Source organism: Onychostruthus taczanowskii, unplaced genomic scaffold (assembly GCF_017590055.1).
Source record: "Onychostruthus taczanowskii isolate IOZ18803 unplaced genomic scaffold, ASM1759005v1 scaffold30, whole genome shotgun sequence".
In the NCBI taxonomy this organism is placed as follows: Eukaryota; Metazoa; Chordata; class Aves; order Passeriformes; family Passeridae; genus Onychostruthus; species Onychostruthus taczanowskii.
Window position 1 is genome coordinate 1,494,596 of NW_024500350.1, and position 24,150 is coordinate 1,518,745.

The 24,150-nt window shown below is 44.8% G+C and overlaps 1 protein-coding gene across 1 annotated transcript in view; it reads left to right on the plus strand.

The window, feature by feature from the left end:
* Positions 1-24,150, plus strand: part of UBE2O (ubiquitin conjugating enzyme E2 O) — a 62,303-nt gene that overhangs the window by 16,364 nt on the left and 21,789 nt on the right. Inside the window, exons 2-4 of the mRNA XM_041409115.1 lie at positions 17,079-17,138; positions 22,153-22,263; positions 22,936-23,033. Of these exons, the coding sequence (XP_041265049.1) occupies positions 17,079-17,138; positions 22,153-22,263; positions 22,936-23,033 (269 nt within the window). The remainder of the gene's footprint in view (positions 1-17,078; positions 17,139-22,152; positions 22,264-22,935; positions 23,034-24,150) is intronic.

Genomic DNA, 24,150 nt, shown 5'->3' on the forward strand with positions numbered 1-24,150 from the left:
AAAGCTATTCCATTGTAGTGGCAGCATTTCACCACAATAATCCAGTGAGGTCCTTGCACTAATAGAAAACCTGTTCTTGTATATATGCTATTTAATATGACTCATTAAACAAGCCTAATTAAACAGCAGCTTCAGCCTTACTGAATTACATGGCACTTAAAATCCTTAAGGCTTTAGTGTTGGCATCCTGACCAGTTCATCCTCCTGTGTGCCATGTTTTTCCTGTGCAAATCATGGTTCTCTGGTGTCAGAGCCCAAGGCCAGGGTAGAGGGGAGCAGTGAGGTTTGAGGCCCTGTGCAGTGTCAGGTAGGATAAAGGTAACAGTGCATCCATGGCAGCCTGAGCCAGGCACAGAGCTCTGGGGTAATGAGAAATGAATCCAAATGCAGGAATGAAGTGGGATGGAAGCTGACTCTGTGGGGAGAAGGAGGTACCCTGGTCACTGCTTGACTCTGTTGCAAAGGTATGTGTTGTAACATGCAGGGGACCACCTCATGCATACCTGGTAGGGGATGTATCCCCCAAAAATTCTGACAGGAAGATGATGAATGCCTGTCAGCAGCAAGCTTTAGGCTGGTGGTTGTTAGGCAGATGTTCATGGTCGAGGACTTTTCAGTAAAGATTCTACTGCATCAGGTGCCTTCTGTATTTTGTGGGTCATTTCATATTCCTAGCAAGTGTCCCTTTCATGGTTTTTTTTTTTTTTTTCTGTATACTCAACATACTTTTTGATCTTGACAGTATCTTGAGTACCTGAGTAGATACTTGAGTATATGCAGTGTTCACCTTTGCAAGGAGAAGTGCCATTTTCTAGGTGTATTATTGTCCCCAATACTGTGCACCTGGTTTTTCATAGGTACCATTGTTCAACCCCAGTGCTGCTGCATTTCAGTGCCTGCTGGCACAGTACCTTGCATATGCCTGCAAAGCTGAGCAACCTTTTTAAGTAAAAATCACTGATGTAAGCACAGAAGTGTTCTGGCAGTGCCTTGTGTGACTTGGTTGGAATTGCTGCTGGGGGTTACATCTCCTGCTCAGGAGACTGCCACATCTGAGTAGGATAGAGTGGCAATTAATGAGCAGGGGCAGTTTTAAGGAGCAACTTAGTTTTTGTGTTTAATTAGGAATGACAGGCCATATAATAGAGCCTAAGGCTTATCAGCCCATGGATCCTTCCCAGAACATGGCTGGGGCTCAGCACCTCAGAGCAGTTCTGCTTACTGTTGTGCTAATGTTGTTCAGTTCATGCCATGTGACTCTTCAGCAACTCTGAAATCTGCTGTCCAGTCATTCCTTTCCTCAGTCACAGGCTTGCAGCTTTGTCCCTGTTTCAAGGCTTTTCAGAACAGTCCTCACTGTGGCATTTTGTCAGTGCTGGGTAAAGGCAGATTCAGTTAACCTCCCTTTTTCTGAAGAGGAAGAGGCAGAGCACTCTTCCAGCTGTCAGGGGAACAGAGCCCTCTCAGTCATCTTGCAAGGGTGTTTTTATAGTGTTTGCAAATCTGCTCTACCTGTGTTTATGGCTCAGTGTTTCACTGGGGTTGTGATGAGCTGAAATCCCTCTCTTATAGCTGAAGTCATTAAAGCAAAGAATATCTTATATGTGTATGGCACATAACAGAATCTGGTGTTAAAGCAAAATATCCACTTACCTGCTGTGTATGTGCATAGCAATATATCCTCAAAAAAGGTAATTTTAGGAAGTAGGCATCAAGTGAATTACAGTTCCAGGAAATATGGGGCTCGCTGTCAAGGGTAGCAGGCTTGGCTTAAGAAGGTAAAATTTATTTTGCAGAGGAGATTATTGATTAGTTGTTCACCAGACTGCTTTTATTGTTTGATGTGTAGATGCAAAGGCATCCAGATGTACAAAGCATGCACTTGGAGTCAAGCCACTGCCAGGACAGGGATCAGTGGCTTTGTAATGGATTAGCTTTATCTTTTAGCCTTAGTATTTTTTCTTCATGGTTAAGATATTTGCTGTTAGGTACAGTGCAAGACTCCATAGTGCTTCTGTGCTAGGACCTGGTACCTTTCTGCTTTGAAAGATGCCCTGGATGCTTTTTTTAGAGGGGAAAAAATGGCCTCTCACTGCCTGGCCATGTGGCCATTTGGAGGCAGAACTGCTGACTTTGGGCAAACAGGCTTTTGGTGCTTTTTGCTTCTGCTGTCTGGAGTGAGCACTTACTCCTCCAAAAGCAGCTCTGCTGAGATGCCCACATCCAGTTAGGTTACACCTGAGAGAGTCCACAGAGGCAGTGAAGGTGATTTAGGTGAAAGACCTTGGCTCATCTCAGACATTAGGCTGAGCTAGCACATCTGGAGGAAGGGTGGGAAGGACAGGAGGGGAGCAAATGCACTTTGTAAATGTTTGACGGTTTCCAAGTCAAATGTATCTCCCAATGATATTTTAGCTTCTTCTCTAACCAGCTGTGCATTGAAATACCTTACAGGTGATGTTACTCTGTGATGTTTGTGACATTGGGCCAAGAAGACACTAAAGACGTTTTCCAGCTAGGAGCAGCTTCCTGGTCTGTATGCAAGGTGAAAGATGCAGCAAAGCATCCCTTAAAACAGTTTTAAACTCCAGTTTGGAAAACTCTGTGCCTTTAGTCTTTGACATTTATGGGGAAATAGCCAGCTCTGAGGTGAGTTCTGCTAACAATCGATCTCGCCTTGCTTGCCTGTAAGAGGTGACCTTTCAGAAAAGTTTTCAGTGAAGGGGCAGTTCTAGGTCTCTCAGAAACACTCCTCTTGTTAAAAATGGAATATTTCACAGCTTCCTGGTTGGTCTAGAAGTATGTTACTCCCCTGGGGACTCTTCGGATGCTGGGTCTCCTAAACACTTCTTTGAAAACTGGATTTGAGTATCCTGGGAGATACTTTTTCCCAGTAATTTGTGATTGCTCTATAGCTGTTGGGCTGTAGAGCCTGTGCAGAGCAGAGGAGCATAAAGATGTATTCCTACAGGAATTCTGTAGCTGTCTGTATGTTATGTCCAGGGAAAACCACACTGGCAGAGATGAATGCACATAGAAAGGATTTTGCCTTAAAAGATGTGTAGAGGAAAACTTAATAATCTACCTTTGAGCAGGTTTGGAATGGGAACTGTGTGTACACTGTACAAAACCAGGGAACATCTGGCTTGATTACTCCTGTGATTCCTGTGCCATTGCTGTGTTTACTTACACCAGGGGCTGGGTGAGTTCTCTGAGCCATCTCTACATGTGCTGCTTGGTTGCTTAGTTCCCAAGGAAGAGATGGGGAGAAGAGAAGATTCCCCGAGCTATAAGCTTGAATTATTGCCACATCAAATATGCTGCTGAACAACTGAACCTGCAGAGTAATGTGGAGAGGAGAGTGGTGTTTCCATGTGGATGTTGGATGTTCTGCTGTGTTGTCTCAGGCTGCTGGCAGAATCTGGAGAGCTTACAGTAAATGGTTTAGAAGTCAGCCAAGAAAACACCCAAAGGCAAAATGATACAGGAGTGTTGTTATGATGACATTGATGAGTTTTAAATAGTGGTGTTGAAAGCTTTGTGCTCTGGCTGAGATGGGAAGGGAGAGAAAGTCAGTCCAGTAGACTTACCTGTGCAGGAGGGGAGAAACATGGCTTTGCTCCAGGGGTATTAAGTCCAACTCTGCAGGGCTTTTATATTTATGTCTCTATTGTATCATAACTGTCACCAGTTCTTGTTGAAATTTTTCTCAGATTTATTGAAAGGAATTGAAGGTTGGTTGCCTTTGTATTATGGAGTGTATAAACAGAAGGCAGGTGAATTAAACCTCCTGTGGCTGGGAGATGTTTTAGTCTTCCCCCAGCCATTCTGCAGGTGGTGGATCCACCCCTCACAGAAAGGGATGTCACAGTGCAGGGGTTGCAAAAATCCAATAGTTAAATATCTGGGCTTCTGTAGCTTGGTGTATGCATTCAGTAGGGGCTGTTCCTCCTTTTTGTAATGGCCAATACAGCATTTATGCATGTGGGGGATAACTGAAACTCTTGCAGTGAATAGAAAATGCAGCTGAGGTTCTTTGGGCAATGATGCAATTGTGCTGCATTGTCCCAGTAGCATTCACATACTCTTCTGCAGTGTGAGCTGGGGGAGTGGCTTTGCTGTTTATCAGAAATAAATGCATGCACGGGGTACCCACACTGTCACTGAATTTTGGGTGGATTCTCTCTAGCATTCCAGAGGTTGCTTCAGATGAATGTAAAGGCATTGATTTTTTTTTTTTTCTTTTTTAAGGACTGTATGACTTAACTGTGGATACAGCTGGCTCAGAAGGAGTGTTATTTAACAGGAAGCCTTGGCTGAATGCTTGCTCTGCCTTGGAGCAAGCATTGGCCATTGTACTTCTTAAAGCAGTGTTTGCCTTTGCTCTGTGCCAGGAGGGAGCGAGGTGACCCCAGACCTCTGCCCTGGCTGTGGCCCCATGGGGAGGCAGTACCACTGGTTTCTCTGTCAGCTGAATTTGAGTGTCCCCAGAGTGCTCTTAATCACTGGCTGTGGAAACTGCCCTCAAGGCCAGCCTGAGCATCCTGTATTTCTGAGCTAAGCTAGCCAGGTCCTGATCTTCCTCTGGAATCCACTGCCCTGCCTCTTCTCCTCGGGCTGCAGGCAGCCTGTTTGTCCATGCAGTGTTCCTCTGTGTAACGGAGCACTGAGGCACTGCAGTGTGTTTGGGGAGTGTGTTCTGCATGTGAGATCAACCAGGAATATCTCTCCAGGGGGATGCTCTGATTCCAGAGCAGGGATGAACCTCAGAGAAGGTACAAGGGAGGCTGGCCAGCTTCATGCACTGGCTGCCTGGGATTGACTTGGGAATGTGGCATGACACAGCATTTGCTGTACTTTCAGCTCCAGCTATTTATACATTGCTTTTCAGGGTTATTTTGTCTCCTCTAGGAGATTCTGTACTTGATAAAATATTCTTGTTAAGTTTATTAAATTTGCTGAAGTTACTAGACCTATTTGAGTATTTTAGCTCTGTGGCAGTGCTCTAGCTCTGGATCCAAACAGGGCTGAATGTGAGGGAGGTTTAAGATACGTCTGCATTCAGTCCCCTAAAGTAATTTGACCTGCAAACTGGACTTGCATTGAGTCTCGTATGTGAACTAAAACAGGCACGCTAGTGATTTAAGGATAACACACTAATACCTTCCCTAGGAGAGAAAATTGCAGTAATTGTGGGGGGAAGGGACTCCTGTGAGGGTGGTAGTGGAGGCTCTGGGTGAAAGAAAGGGAAAGGAGAGTGGGCTGTATTACACTAACCATCCTGTGTCAACCTCCTACGTTCGGGTGTCGCATGGCTGACATCCTATCAAAGAGCTCTGGCTGTGTCCAGAATTTTAAGCAGCATTATAAATAGTGTTGCTCAAACTGCCTGTGTGTGCACAGACTGTGAACGACTGGGGTAGACCAAAATATTGTTGGTTTAATTTTTGAACAAGTCCAAAAATGGGAGCAAGAAAGAGTAGAAACCTGAAGTGTAGGAACACCCGTGGATTATCTCCTTCCTCTGCAATGCCAAGCATACATCTGGGGGGTTCTGTGAGAGAGGCAGCATTGCTGGAGATGGCAGGCTGTGAGACTTACAAGGCATGAATATGTGAATCTTGTCAAGGCATCTGAAACCATTCTTTCTCTCCTACTTGCCTGACATCTTCCTGCTTGCAGGTTATGCTGTGTCTGAATAATTGTGAACAATTAGAAGCTAATTTAAATGGCTGGTTTGTATTCGCAGCAGCAGCAAATGAGCTAACCAGCTGGAAAGCAGACACAGTGATTTTCTGTTGATATGTCTCCCTCTTGTTGTTCCCTGGCAGTTTTTGCAAGGTGGATTTTTTTGCTGTGGGCTAATAAGGACTTCCTCCTTCACACTGCTGACCTGATTGCAAAGGGGAAGGAGGATGTTTTGTGCTCTAGCACAGGGTTACCAGCAGCCCAGCAGAGTCCAGTTTAGCTCAGCAAAAGAGCCCACCCTGCTTTGCTCCAGGAATGTGGAGCAAAGGAGTATTTTTCATGGATACACTCTTTACTTCTACTCTCAAAGATGTAGAAAGGTGAGGTACACTGTTGTGCCTCAGGAGTGAATTGGCCAGCAAGAGTCACACAGATTTCCTCACAGCATCCCTTTTACCCTCTGAAAGGCAGATGGAGATCTGAGCAGCCTCACTCTTTCCTCCAGAGCTGGCGTGTGCCCCAAATGCAGCTCAGAGTGGCCAGTGACTAATTTGTGCTGCTGATGCTGTCCAGATGGCATCCCCATCCATCCAGGTCCAGCAAGAACCTGGAAAACCTGTTGCATAATAACTGCCATCTCCCTCCCAAGGCAACAATTTGAAGAATTCTTTTGCTTCAGGTAAACGAAAGAGCTACGGGACAGACTATTTTTGCACACAAGGAAGAACACAGCTTAACTGGCAAGTTAAAACAGTGGGCTGTTGGGAATCCTGGGAATCCAGACTGGAGGCTGGAATGGGAATCTCTTCTTCCTATCACACTGGATGGTGTCAGCATCCATGTGAGCTCCTCAGGGGAGTTTCTTCTAGCAGTGAAATGCATCTCCCTAGAGCTTATCAGATGCTGCCAGAAGAGCTGCACAGCCATTGCTTTCACCTGCGTGGTCAGATGTTCACCAGGCTCTCTGCATTCCTTAGGTCCTGCTGGAACCAGGCATCTCTTGACACACTGGGCTTGGGGCTCTGTGGAGCTGCTGGGTTCCTCACAGCAGTGAGGAACTTTCCTGCTTAGTGCTCTCAGCCAGCTTCTCCTGTGCCTGTAACTCTGGTCTCCTGTGGTTTTCCTCAGGTAACAGTGCCATCTGGTGCTGGAGCACTGCTCTTGGTCAAGCTTTCCTCAAGTACTTGGGCAGAGGTGATAGGAGAGCAGTACTGCTTTTACTCAGCCATCTTGCTGTAAGAAGATGAGAGGGGGTGTCCTGTAATGATCTGTGCTTTGGGGACATTGCACCTGGAGGTGATCCTTTTGTCTTTTCTGTTTAACAGTTGATTGTTCCCAGAACTGCTGTACAAGAGGCAAGAACTGTAAGCATTGAGAAGGGAGATAAGTTTTTACTTAAAACTGCTGCTAAAAACTAAAATCCAACATTTAGATTAAATTCTGTAACTGGGGACATATTTGAAAGATTCCCTGTAGGACTCTTTAAGTGATTTCCTAGTCACTAAATCTTCTCTTGAAAGATCTTTGCATATTTTCTAGTCATAGCCATGTACTTTGAAATTTTACCCTTCTGTATCTTTATGCTGAGCATTATTATGTTCATGCTGTCTGAATTATTTTTACTTTATTATTTTATTACTTTTATTTCCTCTAAAGTTTTGTAAACCTTTTTGCAGACACAGGGTTTATGTTCCCAGATGAATGTCCTGGTTATTGGTTGATGGGAGTGAGTATATGGAATGTACTGTTTGAACAAACAGCACTTGGTGACAAGGTTGGCAAAATTCAAACTCTGCTGCAATTTTTTTCTTTAGATACCAGTGCTGCTGCTTTACCCCTTTTTCAGGTATCCAATCCAGGTTGTCACATGTGAGTGTGTGGTGGTGTTGAGCTTTTACACACTAGATAGAAAAGTGAGGCTGAGGATACTGAACAGCTGAGAGTGGCTGTTGTTTATGCAGCTTTGCTTGTCTACTTCCAGGATCCTCTTCTCTCCCAACCACATTCTTCTGGGAAATGCTCCCAAAACTACTTATTTTCCTTTAAAAAACAACAACCCAGTAACCTTCCTGTTGTCTTATCTTCCTTCCCTTGAACTACTGCCTTGTACTTCTTTTTCAGAATGGTGTGTTCACTGGGCCAGGGAGTCTGTGTTGTAGTGTTTTCCAAAATGTTGTGTAAATATGCAGAACCACAGAAGTGATTTGTTGTCAGTAAAATAAATATGTTTCTTGGACAAGGGAAATCCAAGTAGAAGGTTTACTTTTGCTTAGCAAAAGATTTCTGTTAAAGCCAAATTCTTCTGCTTCAAAGCACAGCATTTAGCCACATTATAATTACAGTGAAATTTTGTTTCATCCAGTGATTTATTCAGACTTTTTAACTAAATTCTACCTCTTGGCAAAGGAAAGTAGAATATTTCAGTGTCTTTCTGCCAGGAGGCTCAAAGGTGATATTTGTTGGGAGGAGGGGAAGATCCTGCATTGTTGGCTGTGACTCAAAGACCAGAACTTTGCTGTGGAAGGAGTTTTGTACTTTATTAGCCAAAAATAATGTGGAAGACAAAAATAAAAATAGCTTGTGTGGTCAGAAATATGAACAGGAACAAAAGCACCTGCAAGTCCATTGGGGATCAATGTGAAAATAGGGTAGACTCAGGAAACTTCAGCCTGCAGTTGGAAAGGACTCAGCTGAGTGACTTCAGGTTTCTATGTCTCCATAATATGTCATAAAGACAAATTACAGAGCTGTCACTTTGTCTTATGAGAGCTGCAGGTCCCCAGGGAGGCTTCACAGCACTGGGAGATGATGAGAACTAATGGCACAGCTGGATTTTGAAGCTGCTGTTTTACAAGGCTCCCTGCACCTCTGGCAGTGATCTGGTTCTCATTTTTCAGATTCCCTGCTCTCCTGTGGGTGTCGCAGAGACTTCTCTTCTTTGCTGCCTGCCACGAACTCTCTTGTTGTTTACTCAGTGACTCTGCATGATGGCAGGTGCTGCCTGGCTCTGGCAGCCCTGGATACAATTTGTGTGTAATTAGATAAAAAATCATGTTCCCGTGCTGCCTGGCTCTGGCAGCCCTGGATACAATTTTTGTGTAATTAGAAAAAAAAATCATGTTCCATTAGTACAGGGGGCTTGGAGATTTGTAGGCATTCAGGTGGTGACAGACAAGTGTGTTTTAGAGCAGTGTGTCCTGGCCTGGGGCTGGAAACTGCTGTGTTCATCCCTACCACTGATGGAATCTTCATGAGCTAATTAGGAAATTCTGCTTTAGGCCATGCGTTTTTCTTGTTTTCTGAAAAAAGAAATGTTACGTTCAAACTGTACAATCAATCCACAGTAGTTTGCAGTAACAGGCACTGCTTGGGCTTGGCTTCGTGGTGGATCTCAGTTTGTGCTGCTGTGGCTGTGCTGAATGTTGGATGATTGGCAGATTCAGAGCTGCTGGTTGCATGAACAAAAGAATTGTAATCTGTGATCAGGTGACTGCCTGCAGGTAGAGCTGCTGTGATGCAAAGCTGTCTTGGTTTCATATTAGCCTCTGTGAAGTGTTCTAAAACATCTATTTCAGATCAGGGGAGCATTTTAGCACCCCCACTGCCTACCCCTGTGCTGTCCTTTTGTACCTGCAGTTAATAATCAACCTGACCTTTCACAGAGGGATGTTTTGCACTGCCCAAAGCAGCCTCATGAGCAAGCTTTTGGACTCTTGTACAAAATACAGGAAACAAAGATCCTGCTCGCTGTCCTTCCCCTGCTTTGACCAAACCAAATGGAACTGTGTGTTCCTGAGTCACTCAAGGCTCTTCGGAGTTACTTCAGTTGCTCATATTTGAGCAAATTTTTAATCTCCTGATGCAATTCCGAAGTAACTTAAATATTTTCTCCTTTTGTGATTCTTTGAGTGCTTTTAGATGACAAGCAATGTAATGATATTATGAAAATGCAGAATGTTGCTAAAGTAAAATGGGTGAAAATCTCCACATGTCTACAGGTTACCCAGAGAAGCTGTGGCTGCCCCATCCCTGAAGTGTTCATGGCCAGGTTGGACAGGGCTTGGAGCAACCTGGGATAGTGGAAGGTGTCCCTGCCCATGGCAGGGGTGGAATGAGGTGGTTTTAAAGTCCCTTCCAGCCCAAACCATCCCATGAATTAAAGGTATGAGTTATGTGGCAGAGCAGGGACCAGCTCAGTTCTGTGCTGGTGTAGGAAGCCACATACTACTCTGACATTTAATACTCATGCAGGTGAAAGTTTAGACACCTTGCTCCAGAAGGGTATAGTTCTTCTGTAAGTAAGGCAGGAATCTCCACAGCCTCCTGATTCAAAGTCCTGAGACTTTGAATTTTTTGTCAGGAATAGCCACAGACTGCTTGTGCTTGCCATGTTGGAGTAGCCAGGCAGTGTCACAGGCAGAACTTTTGTACCAATCAGTGCAAAAGATTTATTTTCATGTTTTTGCAGCTGCATCCCTCAGGGGTTGTTTTTAAAATCCTCTGTATTGTGTAGCTCATTGTTCGGCTGTTCTGGGTAGTAGAATTTTAGTTCTCAGGAGTCTTAAGTTTCTGTTAGCTTGTCTTCTGTCCCATTTGCCCATCTTTCTTGCCCATAAAAGCCCAGCATGGTTGGAAAACTCCAGTTAGAAGTGAAGCAACATGTGCCACTTTAAATGTCACAGTGTGAATCAACTCTGAGCTTCCAGGGGATTCTCTGCTGTTGCTTTTTCTTTTCTCCTTGCTTTTCACAACTGCTCATGTGCAATGCAATCTGATCAGTGTAACACAAGTCTTTCACGGGAGGTGAACTTTGGATATGGAACATATTTTTCCAACAGTAGTATGTGATGCCATTGGTAATGTGTTGATACTGAAAAGATATTAAAATATCTTGGCTTCAGATCTTCTGGGTCATTGAATTTCTGAACCTTTGTCATCTAACTTGGTGTAACCCTGCTATATTTGGACAGCTGACTTGCTTTTTTAAACACCTAATCTAGATTTAAAATAAAAACAGCTTGTGTTGAGTTGATTGCTACACTACTGTTTTAAGTGAATTTGGGTGTGTAATCAGACCTTAGAGTTAAAAAAATAAGAAGTGGGGGATGCTGAGTTGGGTTGGCTGCTGCCAGTTGTGCTCCCTCCTGCCCATTTCCATGAGCACCCACCCCACAGCCCTTCCAGTGCCACGGCAGCTCTGGAGCTGCTTTGTTTTCTCCTAGAGCCTGGGGCTGGAGCTGGTGGTGGCCAGGAGCTGCTTCATGTAGGAAGGTTTCCTCTTAACCTCCAGTAAGAGCCTGGCAGTGGTCCCAGTCACAAACCATTGCATCTGGTGGAGGTTTCCAAGCCACAGCTTCAGGACTGGAGGAGAAAAGGATCTATGTGATTTTGGGTTTAGAAACCAGGCATGGGAACTGTGGTACCTCATGTCATGTTTCAGATGCTGAGAGGATGTCCAGGTCTTTCAAAATACCTCCAAGGAGCCTGTCAGCTCAGTGAAACAAGGTTTTACCTTTTCCCAGCACCAGGCATTTGGGTTTAGCTTTAACTGGTGGTATTGAGGTTTGGAGAGATCTGTCATGCCTTGTTACCTGTTGCTGCAGTCGTTGCTTTCCCTGTGGTTTGCTCTTAACCTGTGGGTTTTCTTCATCTTCTGAGCATTGATGTTACAAGTTTCCATGGCAACTTTCAAGCTCTCAAGTAGGTGCTGTCCATTCAAACAGAATACTTATGTGGGGTTTGTAGGACAGTGACAGTCCTGGTGACCCTGGAGGAATGCACCAGGGGGTGGATTAATTTTTAACTTCAGAATTTCAGATATTGACTTGCCTGGAGAACTCTCCAGTGCAGTTTAAAAAAAAAGTATATCTGTGTGAGTCTAAAGTTCTATCTGTTGATGTTGGACAGAAATCAGGTACCTAGTTCATATCTCCTCCATCATAATGTTTGTCCATTGTCACAAAAATACAAGTGTGGTGTGTTTTCTATGGATAAAACCTTAGCTTTATTAAAAAGGCCAGAAAATGATAATACATCTAAAAAAGGCATTATTATTTTTCCCCTCACATTTTCTTAGTCCCATTGAGGGAATTCAAAACAGGCTTCACAAAATTGCAAGTAATTTTTTGTTGTTGTTACAGTTGTAGGTGCAGAGCCTGGGAGCAGTGCTTGAAATGAGATCAGTTATACAAGATGTGCAAGAGGAGGGTTGGGACCTGTGAGATGGGCAAGTAGCCCAGACTGAGTAGAAGTGACAGCTCTGTGCAGGTCACAGCCTGGCCTCTCTGCCCTTGTGGTGGCCACTGCTGTCCAAGTCCTTGTTTAAGTCAAGATGCAGAAGCAGCTTTCATAATAGATAATTCACTTCTGAGTCAGCTGGATAAACATCTCAACCATCATACAGCAGTTCAGGTCAACATACAGAGTTTCATATCCAGCACTGTGCTTTCCTCCTTTTTTTTTTTTTTGTGATGCCTTGTATCCTCATTTTTATAAGCAGATAACAGTGTGTGTGTGCTGCTTTTCTCCTCCATCTGTACGAGCTTATTTCCAGAGCTGTTGTTTTGGAGGGTGAAATTCAGGATGTGTCTGGAATAGAAAGTGATGTTGTCACCACAGTGATTGCGTTGGAGGGAGAGGCTGTGGGATCACGCTATCACCCTGGAGCAAATGTCATTCTTTATTGGTCAGACACTGCAGTTCTTCAGGTTGGAAAAAACCTTTGAGTTCAACCATTAGCTCACCCCTGCCAGACCCACCACTAAATGATGGCCCCAGGTGTTACAGCTGCACATCTTTTAAACCCCACCAGGGATGGTGACTGCCCCTTCCCTGGGCAGCCTGTGCCAGTGCTTTACAGCCCTTTTGATGAAGAAATTTTTCCTAATATCCAGTCTAAAGCTTTCCTGGCACAATGTGAGGCTGCTTCTTCTTGTCTTGTTACTTGGGAGAAGAGCCTGACCATCACCTTGCTGCAGCTTCTGTCAGGGAGTTGCAGAGAAGGAAGATCCCCCTGAGCCTGCTTTTCTCAAGGCTGAGCCTCCCCAGCTCCCTCAGCTGCTCCAGAATCTGAGACAGCACTGGCCAAGCATGAAGTTAAACACAGGGAGCTGGCATTATACTGCTCAGGTGCCCTCTCCCACAGCCAGGGTGCTCTGTTGCTGGGCAGCTGAGCAGGAATGCAGCTGTAAGGCCATGACTGATCCTGGTGGGAGGTGTACTCCCACATCTGTGTGTAGCTGAGTGCTGAGTCTCAGTGCCAGGGTCTCCTGTCCTTCCTGGTGTCCCAGTGTGGGATGAACCTGCAACACAGCTCAGCAGTCAGCCCCTCTGAAGGAAGGTATGTCCTGGCTTGTTTGAGACTAAACAACCAAGGACTGTGTGCTGATGCATTCAGGCTCCTGTCTGGGTTTAAACTTGTCCCCAGCTTCTGTTCTTGGGATGGTTGGAGCAGGGAACAGTTTTTTCATCCTTGCATCCTGTGACAATATTGGTTACCTGGAGTGCAGTGTGGCAGTAGCAAACCAAAATGCTGTTTGCAGGCAGAATTACCACCTTCTGTTTCTCCTAAAGTGAAACACCAAGGCTCCTGCCCCATGCAGAAAAGAAACTGTGTGAGAATAGGAGAGGAAGGGATGTGATGGCAGTAAGTGCAAATGAGTTTCTCCTTTCTCCTTTGTTGGATAAAACATTCTGAGGGATGGTGACACCGGTAGCTGGAGCCTGTGTGGGAGTGGTTTTGTCCACTGCTGGGTACCAGTGATGTTACAAACAAACCTAAATTGGTAATTAGTGAATTTAAGCTCTGCCTAAGTTATGCAGAGAGGGAGGCCAGGGATTTAAGCCACTACTGAGTATCTCCAGTACTCAGTTTTGTTTGGATTCACACCACCCAGGGCTGCTTGTCCCTATATCAATCCCAGCAACTCCCATATTATTTGCCACTGAACTTCAGAAGTGACTGAAGTTGTTTATTTACCTGCCACAATATTTGGCATTTGTGGCTAGTCCAGATCATCAAAGTAAATTTTTCTGGTTTTTAGCTCTTGTCAGCAGGGAGCTGTTGGAGAGGAAAAATGGCACCACATCTTGCATTTGTTCAAGGGAGTTGAGAGATTAAACCCAGAGTTGCACTGGGAGTTTAGCCCACCCATGCCTGGGGATGTTTGCACCTCACTGCCAAATTGTTTGCTAAAGTGGGAATTCAGTTTTCTGTCACAGACGTCTCTCTCAACCTCTGCTGTTAGTTTAAACAAATAAAACCCAAACCAAAAAGATTTTGTTTCAGATGACAAGTTTGTAATAAAAAATTAGGCAAGTGGATGAAAGCAGAAAGCTCCCAAGGCTTAATGAGCTAATGTTCAATGGAAGAAGTGTATGTCCTCTCCCAGTCTGTCCAGTTCCAGGTGTGAGCCCTGATGGCTTCCTTACTTTGTGTGAGGTGAGATGACTCAGCTGAGAAGGGCAATGTGGTCCTGTTGGTGCTTGTTCTCTATGCAGAAAATGAGAATTTGTGTACTCCTCCTGCTGTGTGTGGCTTCAGAGCATCATCAGCCCTGCTAAAGTATCAGGTGTTCTCCAGATTGCATCTGCTGCCTTTTGATGAGTAAATTTGCTGTGGAGCTCAGGCACTGATTCAGTGCTGAGCACCAAGAGCATCTCAATAGCAAAGGAAATAAATGGAGGCCAGAGCTGTTCTGTCACTTCTCTTTGCAGTCAAGGCCCTAGGGAACACAACTGACCCCAGGCTGGGTGTGTCATCCCTCTTCACCAGGGTAAAATGTGTGTGTAGTGATGAATGTCTTTGCTTTGCCTTATAACATTTGTAATAGTGAATTTATTTTTTAGAAAGCAACACAAAACCCATCTTGCATTTGAGGAGGGAGCTCAGCTTGGCATACAGGAGCATAGGATTCCTCAGAGCATCTCTGGGAATCTGCTGTTTCTCATTCTTGGGGCTATTACTGAGGCACATGGGCTAGAACATAAACCCAGCCATGTTAATACTGACTTTCATAGAGGTAAATATAGCAACAGTGAGGACCTATTTTAAAAGTGCTTCTGCAACAGAATTCCCTGAGTGCTGAGGGAGGGGGCTGTCCATCACATTGCTCTGGGTGTGACAGAGGACAGGAGGAATCACTGAACTGTTGTGTTCATCAGCAGCCATTCCAGCTCACTCTGGTTGTGTTTCTTGTGGGTTTTGGGTCTTTTGTAACATGACAGACCTGTGAAGTATTTATTGTTGATGCTGGCATTCTGCCTGCTCCTTGGCATGCTTTTTCTTGCCACTGAGACAGGTGAGTCTGGCACATGAAGCTGAAAATAGTGCTGCCTTTAAAAGCCAAGAGACCTGAAAATAGGTTAAATATAGTCCCCTTGTAGAGGAAGTTTTATGCTTTGCTTTGGGAAGAATTGGTATGATTATATTCTTGAGGAAGGATGACAAAATGGGAATGCTGCTGATTGACAGCTTCTGTGATTTACCAGCATTGACTAACCCAAAGATGCTGCTGCTGGGTAACATGGAATCATCTTGATGATCTGGGTTCTTCAGAGGCTGCATCATAGGGAACAGTATGGCTGAGTGATGTGTTGAAACATAATGCATCAATTTAAGCCCTAATGCATTTTGAAATGAAAGTGTCATCATGCACTTGGAGCTGTGCAGTGAGAATACTTCAGTTACAGTACCCAAACTGCTGCTCATGCTAGAGTACTTACTGGAATGTAAATGTTGCAGCCCGATTCTGGATTTTAAAAGGCTGCCTATGCAGTACTTACTTTAACAAATAATTTTAGAAAGCTGTATAAAAATTGATGTCTATCTATATACCACAGTGGGATGTGGGAGGCAGTGAAAATACTTCTACAATCTGGAAATGTGCTGTGGGCTTCAGGTTTCCCACTCCAGTGTGGTTCTGACCCCAGAAGTTGGGTCTGAAAGCCTGCCTGACTGGGTCTCTTCCCCTCTTGCTGAAACACACGGTCAAGAAGATGATAAATACTCAGGTCCTTTGGCTTGACTCCAGATCCTCTTCTTGGATAATAGATTTGTCTAATTTAGTAAAGCAGGCTGTAAGCCAGGGAGGGGGTTAGGATGAAATGCTGACAGAGCACGGTGGAGTTCAGGCTGGGATGAACAAGGAGAAGCCAGGAATGCAGCAGCACGGCTGGTTCTGAAAGTGACATGTGAGAGAAGCTCTGTCCCTGATGGTGCATTCATGTGGCACTTCCCAGGGCACACGGTGTGTAATTAGTTTGTTAGCAGGGCTCAGTGATGTACCAATGCAAATAACTTCTGGAGCACTGAAATGCAGATGAGGCTTCTCTGTGTTCAGCAGAGGGAGATTTTAGCTGAGTTACTGGGAGGCTGAGCAAGCCTGAAATTGGAGTTCAGTCTTGTGGCCTCCCGTAGGACATCATCCCTTGTGTGGCATTCCAGTGAATTCAATGGCAGCAGCATTTTGTAGTTTTAAGCTTGTTGAAAACACTTAGTGAAAGTGCTTGCAGGTAGTTGTGAGGTCAGTGAAACAGCTGGGTGAAGGGCCACTTTTGGAAGGACATCACTTGGTTAATCAGTGGAGATTCATCAAGTGATCCATTCCCTTTCCAGGAGCACTCCTGGTGCCCACAGGTCTGTGGGAGCTGCTGTAGGGTACATAAGGATGGTCCAACCACATCCTTTGTTGCCAGAACGAGCTCTTTGCCTTCAAGTGCTTCAGCAGGAGTTGGAGTCAGCAGTGCTTTGACTTCATCCATGGGCTTATTGATGTTTTGATACCTGCTTGTACCTGAGACCTTTTATGTGCAGAAACAGCCATTTCTTTTCCTTTTTTTTCCAAAACAAGTGCTTGCTGCAGTGGATTTGTCGCCTATTCTTTTGCCAGCCAAGACTTCTTACTGTACAGGACCTTGCTTTGTGTCCCAAGCCAAACAGGCTTTCCATGGATATTTGGGAGTATCTTGGGTGAAAAGCGTGCAGGATGAGACAGAGCTGTGGCGTGATGTGCTGCTTTGTGTGCCTTCTGTCTTCTCTACTACATAGACTGGATGTGGGTAGGAAATGATGCGTGGTGCAGGCAGAGAAAGAGGAGAGGGAGACTTGAGGGGATGAATGAGTCAATGTCTGCACCCTTTTTGATGTGTCTGCTGACTTAGAGCACAGTCATGGATGGATCCCCTGGCTGCTGATGTCAGATCTGTCAACTGGATTTTGCAACTATGCCAAGGGGATTAACTCTGTGTGTGGAAGTGCCTCAGCGTTCTTCACTGCAATCCTCCTCAGTCTGGAGGATTGGGATACTGTGCATTTGTATTTGTCATGTTATTTCTGACTAAGTGTCATCTGGGGTCATCACTAAAGCCAGTCTTTCTCTCTCTCTCCTTAGCTGAAACTTGAAGATCGCTCAGTGGTCCCTCGAGATGTGGTCAGACACATGAGCTCCAGCGTAAGTGCTTTTTTTCCTTTGTCCCTTTTTGATTGTGATACTGCTGCATGGATTTCTAGGACTTGCCAAATTGCCTGAATGGATCTGTACAGTAATGCTTTGAGGTTGTTCTGTTTTTAGTGTTGGATAGACTTGGCTCTCTTCAGTGAAAATGCAATTCTCCTAAAGCTGCCTCTGTACAGTTGCATATCTGCAAAGGTCTCCTGAGCAAGCAATCCTGGGCATGGTCAGGGAAGGAGACAAGAAGCCTGTCTACCCTACCTTATTAAAGTTTTGCATTAATCCATTCTGAGATGTGGGGGCTGTGGACCTGCTCTCCCAGACCTAACAGGGAGGTTGGAGTGAGGCAGATCCCAGTTCCACAGCTTGTCTTTGCCTCTTTGTGTGCTCTGGTAGAGAATTTGGAGAGAATATTTTCAGACACACCTCTCAATCTACAGTAAGCAGCATCTTTTCCAGCTTCTCCCAGAAATTCAGCAAACCCAACACTGCTGGCAAGCTGGTTCCTCAGCAGCAGCTGATAATTGTTCCCTTTGCTCTTTCTGGATGCTGTTCTATGTCCCAGCCCCTCTGTTGCAGTTGTATGGCACTTGTACCTATCAGAGATGTGTGGACTGGGTTTTGTGTAGGGAATACTGGGGAGATTGTTGAGTATCAATGATCAGATGGGATGTGCACTCTTTAGGAGCTCAGCAAGGTTGGCAATTTCTTGCTGTGGCTCAGAGCTAACCTCTAACCCTGAGCCATATGGCCCTGCCATGTGTTTGCCTCCATCTTCTCTTGACTAGCTTCCAGCAATGTGGCTACCAAGGCTGTGATGAAGGAAGCAGCTGGCCACTAACTGCTGCAGTTGGACCACATGGTGTGCAGCCTGGTGCAGGATAGAGAGGGCTATTCTCTGACCTGTCTGGCTTGTTTGGGTTTTTGTTATTTTTAAATAAAGCCTTTTTTGTCAATTAATTAAAGTTAACCCACCCCCTTTTTCACATAATATTACAAAGAAAAAAAAGGAATGAGAAGCCTGAATAATAATTTGAAAATTGCTGAAGTAAAGTATTTCCATAAGAAATTTAATGGTTGTTTGAAGTGGAAATTTGAAGTGAACATATTTTTCTAAAACTGCAGCTTTATGGAAGAATTCTCATACAAAACAATGAACAGGTAGAAACTGGAATTATAGGCTGTTAACAGTGTTGTACCTGGCACAGCTGGAGCTGTCAGAATGTTCTTCTCACTCAGGGGGATGCTTTGAGTCTTGTCTCTCAACTGTTTGTTATCCAGTGCTTCTTAAAGTCATTTTAAGCTTTCAGGACAGCAGGTTGTTCTCCTCTTGGCAAACATGGATGTGCTGCTTTTGTTTGCAATTTCCATTCTCATTTGAGCAGAAATTGGCTCCCCTGGCTTGCTGCACATGCTTTGGTAGATGTGTACCCAGCAGTTGTCTTGTACATTCATTTTTATTGGTTTGCATGTTTAATAATGGTATTTGCTTGACCCTTGTGCCCAGTGACTTCATTTTTCTAATTGATGGAATGGTGAGTTTATAACTCAATTTCTTCTTTCTATGAAAAGCGTATAACAAAAAATCTGAGGATGACTTGCATGTCTTCACCCTCAAATGTTTCTAAATGATAGTGGGGGTAAATCAAACAATAAACAATTAAACAAAAACCCTCTTTATCCCAAAGAAAGCCTTCACTTGCTAACAGATATATTCCAAAATTTACAGGAGCATTTAAAATAGAAAACCTGCAAGTGTCAGCCTGCCAAATTCAGGATGTGGGATGGTTGCCCTGCGCCAGTTGGCCTGGCAAATGGAGAATGTGGAACTTATTCTGTATTCAACACACTCTCTTAGGGCTTGTTTTTAACCTTGAGCCAGAAGGACTTGAAATCCTCTGTTCCTCAAGAGAGGAGAGCTGACTCAAAATCCATGTGCTTCTCATTGAGCACTGAGTGTGGGAAAAGACTGCTTCAGGGGGAAATGCATAAAATGAGATCGTTTTCTCTGAGTGCAGTTGGGCCTGAAAGTCTAATCCAGATGGATGAGAAGCAGAAGAAGTGGCAGAGGGAATTTTTCCAGGTGATATGCTAATTTGGGGAAAAGGTAAGAGGTAGGTCTGTAATCTGTGAGACACCTGGATTTTGTTGCTTCAAAGGATTCTGGGCTGTGCTGTTCCTTTTAAACAAAGGAATAAGGGTGGTGTGAAGATCCTCTTATTAGAAAAGAGAGTGCTGAGGGAAAGAGTAGAAGGATGGGAGGTGGAAGATAGAGGATTGATGGCTGTGTTTCCAGAGCTGCTGAGCTCTTAGATGGGAATTTGCTGGTCTGCCTTAAAGCCTTGTCTCTGATGGGGAGGAATCCATTCACTGCTTAAATATTCAGTATCTCCAATGTGGTGCATGATGTCGGGGTACCAGAAGCAGCAGGAACAAGGTCTAGGGAGTGCGCTCAATTGTGGAGTGAGTGAGGCTTGAACCCATCAGCTCTCCTCACTCAGTTCAGTCACTTCCCTTTTCCAGTTCTGCTGTTGGAATTGATGGAAATGGATTTTTGTAACAGAGCTGTGAAATGTCAGCTTTCATTTGGCCCCTCCTTTAATGGGATCAGCTAATGAAAGGATGGGTGTGTTTGAGCTGTGCCCAGCTGAGGGCCTGCCCTGGAAGATGAGACAAGTTGGCAATGTCTCTTTCTGAGCACTGCTATAAAGTCAGAGTGATTCAGCAGAACCTCTCAGCCTGCAAATCTGCATCCTCTGTCACAGGCTGATGTTTCATGTGACAGGGAAATAAATAAACTCTTAATAAAGGAAGGTTCAGTGGCAGGTGAGGGAGGAGAACTGAGTTTGACAGGACAGTAGGTCCTGGGGCTGGATCACAGCATTGATCTCTGCATTCTTAACCACAGACAGGGCTCTGCACGTGCTCAAGCATTTTATAACTGGAAGGAGAAGCAAGCTGAGCTAAACCTGTTGCTCTTGGCCATGACTAATAGCTGTGTTAGGTAGGAGGCACCTTTAGGGTGGTGCAGATACCTTCTCCATGGGGAAACTCACTGAGGGAACAGGCTGAAGGGTGCTGGAGCACATCAGTCACTCCAGTCCTGGTTTTATTGCTTGCTGTATTTCACCATCCATTAAAGGGATTTTAGACCAGGAGACAATATGATCCACAAAAATCACAGGTGTTGGATTGTATCGTGTCTCAGAGCTGCTGTTGTGTTGGCTGCTGATAAAGGAAAAAAAATTAACTTTGAAATGCACAGTGTAGGGCAAGGAATTTATTTCTGGAGGGGTTTTTGGTTCTGACTAACAGTATAAAACACAGGGCCTGAACTGCAAAGCACAGCCAGAGGATGGTGTGGGTATACTTGTTTTAGCTGACTCTGGAGGAAAAGCAGGGCAGGTGGCTGTGCTGTAGCCTGCAGAAGCTGTGGGTTTGTTGAGCAGGTGCCACTTCTGAGCAGTCCTCACTCATCCCACGGCTCGAATCGTGCTGGCACTAGCTGTTGTGAAGCCAAAGTAGTTCTGGCCAACCCTTTTCAGGTGAGAGTGATGGTACAGCTCTATTGGGCTCTTTGCTGGCAGCCTGTGCAGGCAACAAGCTTAGCTGCAGTCTGTTGTGATGGAGCTGAAGCTGGGAAAGGCTCCCTTTGCTTCCCAGCCCTTCTGGAAGGGCATGGGAGTGATATGTGGAGCAGCTGGAGGGAATGAGCCCCTGCTGCTTTGGGGTCTGCCAGCCTGGCTCTCCCAGCCCTCCTGGCTGTGCTGGGGCAGGCCCCACTCTGCTGATCCCATTGCCTTGGGAGCCTCGGGGCTGCAGGGCACTGGGCTGGTGTGGGGTGAGGAGAGAACTGGCAGCAGGCAGGTGGAAAGCAAACCAGCCAGAAGGGCTGAGCAGTCTGTCCAGGAATTACCCTGGACTGTCTTTGCTCCAACTGCCAGTCCTCAAGATGAAACTGCTGAGTTGAGCACCAGCAAACTCCTGAACTCCCACAAGGGCTGCCCAGGGCGCTGAGTGAAAGCCTTGACTAAACATTTCCTGTGCTTGAAAGAACAGAACTGAGCAAACAAATCCACTTCTTGCAGGGTATAAGCCTTTTGAGTGTTGTGCTCAAGTCCTGCTGGAGCAGAGACCTTGATGTTTGAGATAAGGACAGCTCATACCAGGGCATTTGTCATGCTGGCCCTCAGTCAGCTTTGATAATGGACTTGTGGTCTTTAATAAATAAGACTATCGATTGTCCCAGCTGTCAGGAGGCCAGGGCAGCTGCTGCCTTTGACAGTGTTTGGGTTAGCAGCCCTTCCTTGCAGGCCCCCACCATATGTGTGAGCAACATGCACATTGTGTGCTCCCTGCCAAGCTGCCCCCAGAAGGCTCCTGACAGCATGCCTTCTTTTCTTGGGGACAAAAAAGATTAAAACTTTGTTAAAAAGTGAGGGAGATAATGACAGACCATCTTATAATTAGACCAACTGTGAATTATCTGGCTGCAAACCTTGAAATTTGACCACAGGTGCCAGATTTATTTTTTTTTCAGTATGACACAAAATAAAGACTATTTATAATGTCCTTCAAAATTGTGAGTTAAAGTCACAACAGCTTTAAAGAATTTCTGTTTTGTTGCTGATCTATCCCTGCCTTTGCTGACTCAAGGCAGTACCTGCATGATGGTCTTGTGGAGCTGGGAGCAAAGCAGATTTTAAAGCAAGTAAATACTAATCACCTGAGATAGTATGGTCTTATTTGACCAGGTGTAGGAGTCTCTGCTTTAGCATCTATTTCAGATTCTACCTGGGAAGAAAACACTACAGGTCTGTAATAGTGATCTCACCTTCTGAGCTCTCATAGTGTTGTATGAAATGCCCCTGCAGAACAAGGACCTGAAGGGTAAGAGGGGGTTTAGTGTTGAGGTTTATTTGTCTCTGAACTTATGACTTGTACACAAAACACAGACATTTGTATGTAGGACCTTCCCTAGGTAACAAGCCTTTTTTCCCATTTGTGTTTTCAGGACAGTCAGTGTGGAACCGTAATTGACGTCAACATCGAGTGTGCTGTGAAGCTGGTGGGAACCAACTGCATCCTTTACCCTGTCAACAGCAAAGACCTGCAGCATATCTGGGTGAGAACACAGCCAAAACACACGTGGCAGCCAGGGCCTGGTGGTGTGGAGGGATGCTGCTGTACTTCAAGTTTCTCTTGAAGGCAAAGCATCCATGTTGTGCAAGAGGCATCTGCAGTTTGGTTTTATTTTAAAAACCTCCCTAGCAGAAGATGATGCAGCATCTCCTCATCTCCCCATCTGTTCTGTGTTTCTTATCACATTGCTGAGACCAAATTTTCTTGAAGAGCTAGACTGACATTAAATGATGTGAGAACTCCTGCACTGAATGTGGAAAGCTGGCGTGGCATCCTGACCAGGGCAGCCCATGGCCGTGGCCCAGAGCTGCTGAGCTGTGACACCACTGCTGTTGAAACAGGCTATAAAAATGCTGAGATGAGTCAAGCATGTTTCTGTTGAGCTGGAACAGTCTCAAACAAATCTGTTTCTCTCTTTGATTGCATAGTTGGTTTCCAGAGACCAGGTGGGGTAGGATTTCATTGTTGTTTTTCCTCTGAGATAAAGATAATTTGGGAGTGAGGAGCAGAAATGTCATAAGTCGTCCCAAGTCACAGCCTGAGGGAAGACAGTAGGATATGAGCTCCTCTGGGATGAAAAATTAGTCTTAGTGATAAAAATTGGCTCCAGCTACAACAATTGCTTAAAAAGTTTTGTTTCCTGTTTTCATCACAGCCTTTCATGTATGGTGACTACATAGCCTATGACTGCTGGCTGGGCAAGGTCTATGACTTGAAGAACCAGGTCATCCTCAAGCTCTCCAATGGAGCCAGGTACTTCTCTCCTTCCTGTGGAAAACTGTCCCCCGTGGTTTTCACAATCCTGATCTGTTTTAAAAAAGCAAGAAACAGTTTGGGCTTCATTTACATAATGATAAGTTCTATGCTTGCATGATCTTCAGATGTAGAGCAGGAGAATACTTCTTTCTCTGAAAACACTGAGACTCATTGACATCCCTCTGGAAAGGCTGTAGTCTGAAAGGTGACAATTTTTTTCAATCCAAGCAGATCAGTCCTCCAGAACTAAAGCACATTGGTCTTTAAACTGTGCTTGTCCTCTGCAAAAGTAGCTGTTTAAGATGGGTGGTTGTTCCAGACTATTTCTTGTAGGAGAGCATAACTTCACTGAGATGCAGGGAGAATTCTTACCTTAAAAAAGGGTCTGTGAAATGATGGAAGTTTGCAGGCTTGTGGTTTTTATCAAAGATGAAAAAGCAGCCCAACATGGAAACAGCTTTCTTTTTCACCAAATTTTTTATAAATGAAAACACAATCCAAAGTCTAGAGAAAAATTTCACCAGAGATATTGAAAGAAATATGTGGTGAAATTTCTGCAAAGCCAGCAAAAGGATCTGAATTCTGTTCCTCTTGCTAACAGTGACTTACTAACCCTTATGGATTCACTACATTCTCTGTTACTGAGGCCTGTCTTATCCAACAAACTCTTGACACAAGGGAAGGAAGGATCCAGTGGAGGGCCAAGAGGCTTATAGGCCTGGCAGCTGGGGAATAGCCCATCTGTCTTGTAAACTGAGTGTTGACATTGGTTAAAACACAACAATCAAATCCCCAACCCTGCAGGCAGCTCTGAGTCTGAGAGAAGTGAGTAATGTGGGAGCTGTAGCAGATGATTGGTGGATGCATCTGAGAGTTTGACTCTGTTACTGTGCAGTTAACCCAGGCTGGAAGGTTCTTAGGTCTACGTTGAACTAGGAGTGAAAAATAGCCACACATCTGTCTGTAATGCCTGCAGTTATTGGTGCAATTTAAAACTTTGCTTGGAATCTTGTACCAGCTCCTGCACAGCTGTGTAAAGTGAGATACTGCTTGCAAAACCTCTTCCTAATGAATCATTTGAAATGCCACCAGAACTTACTCTGAAAATTAAGCT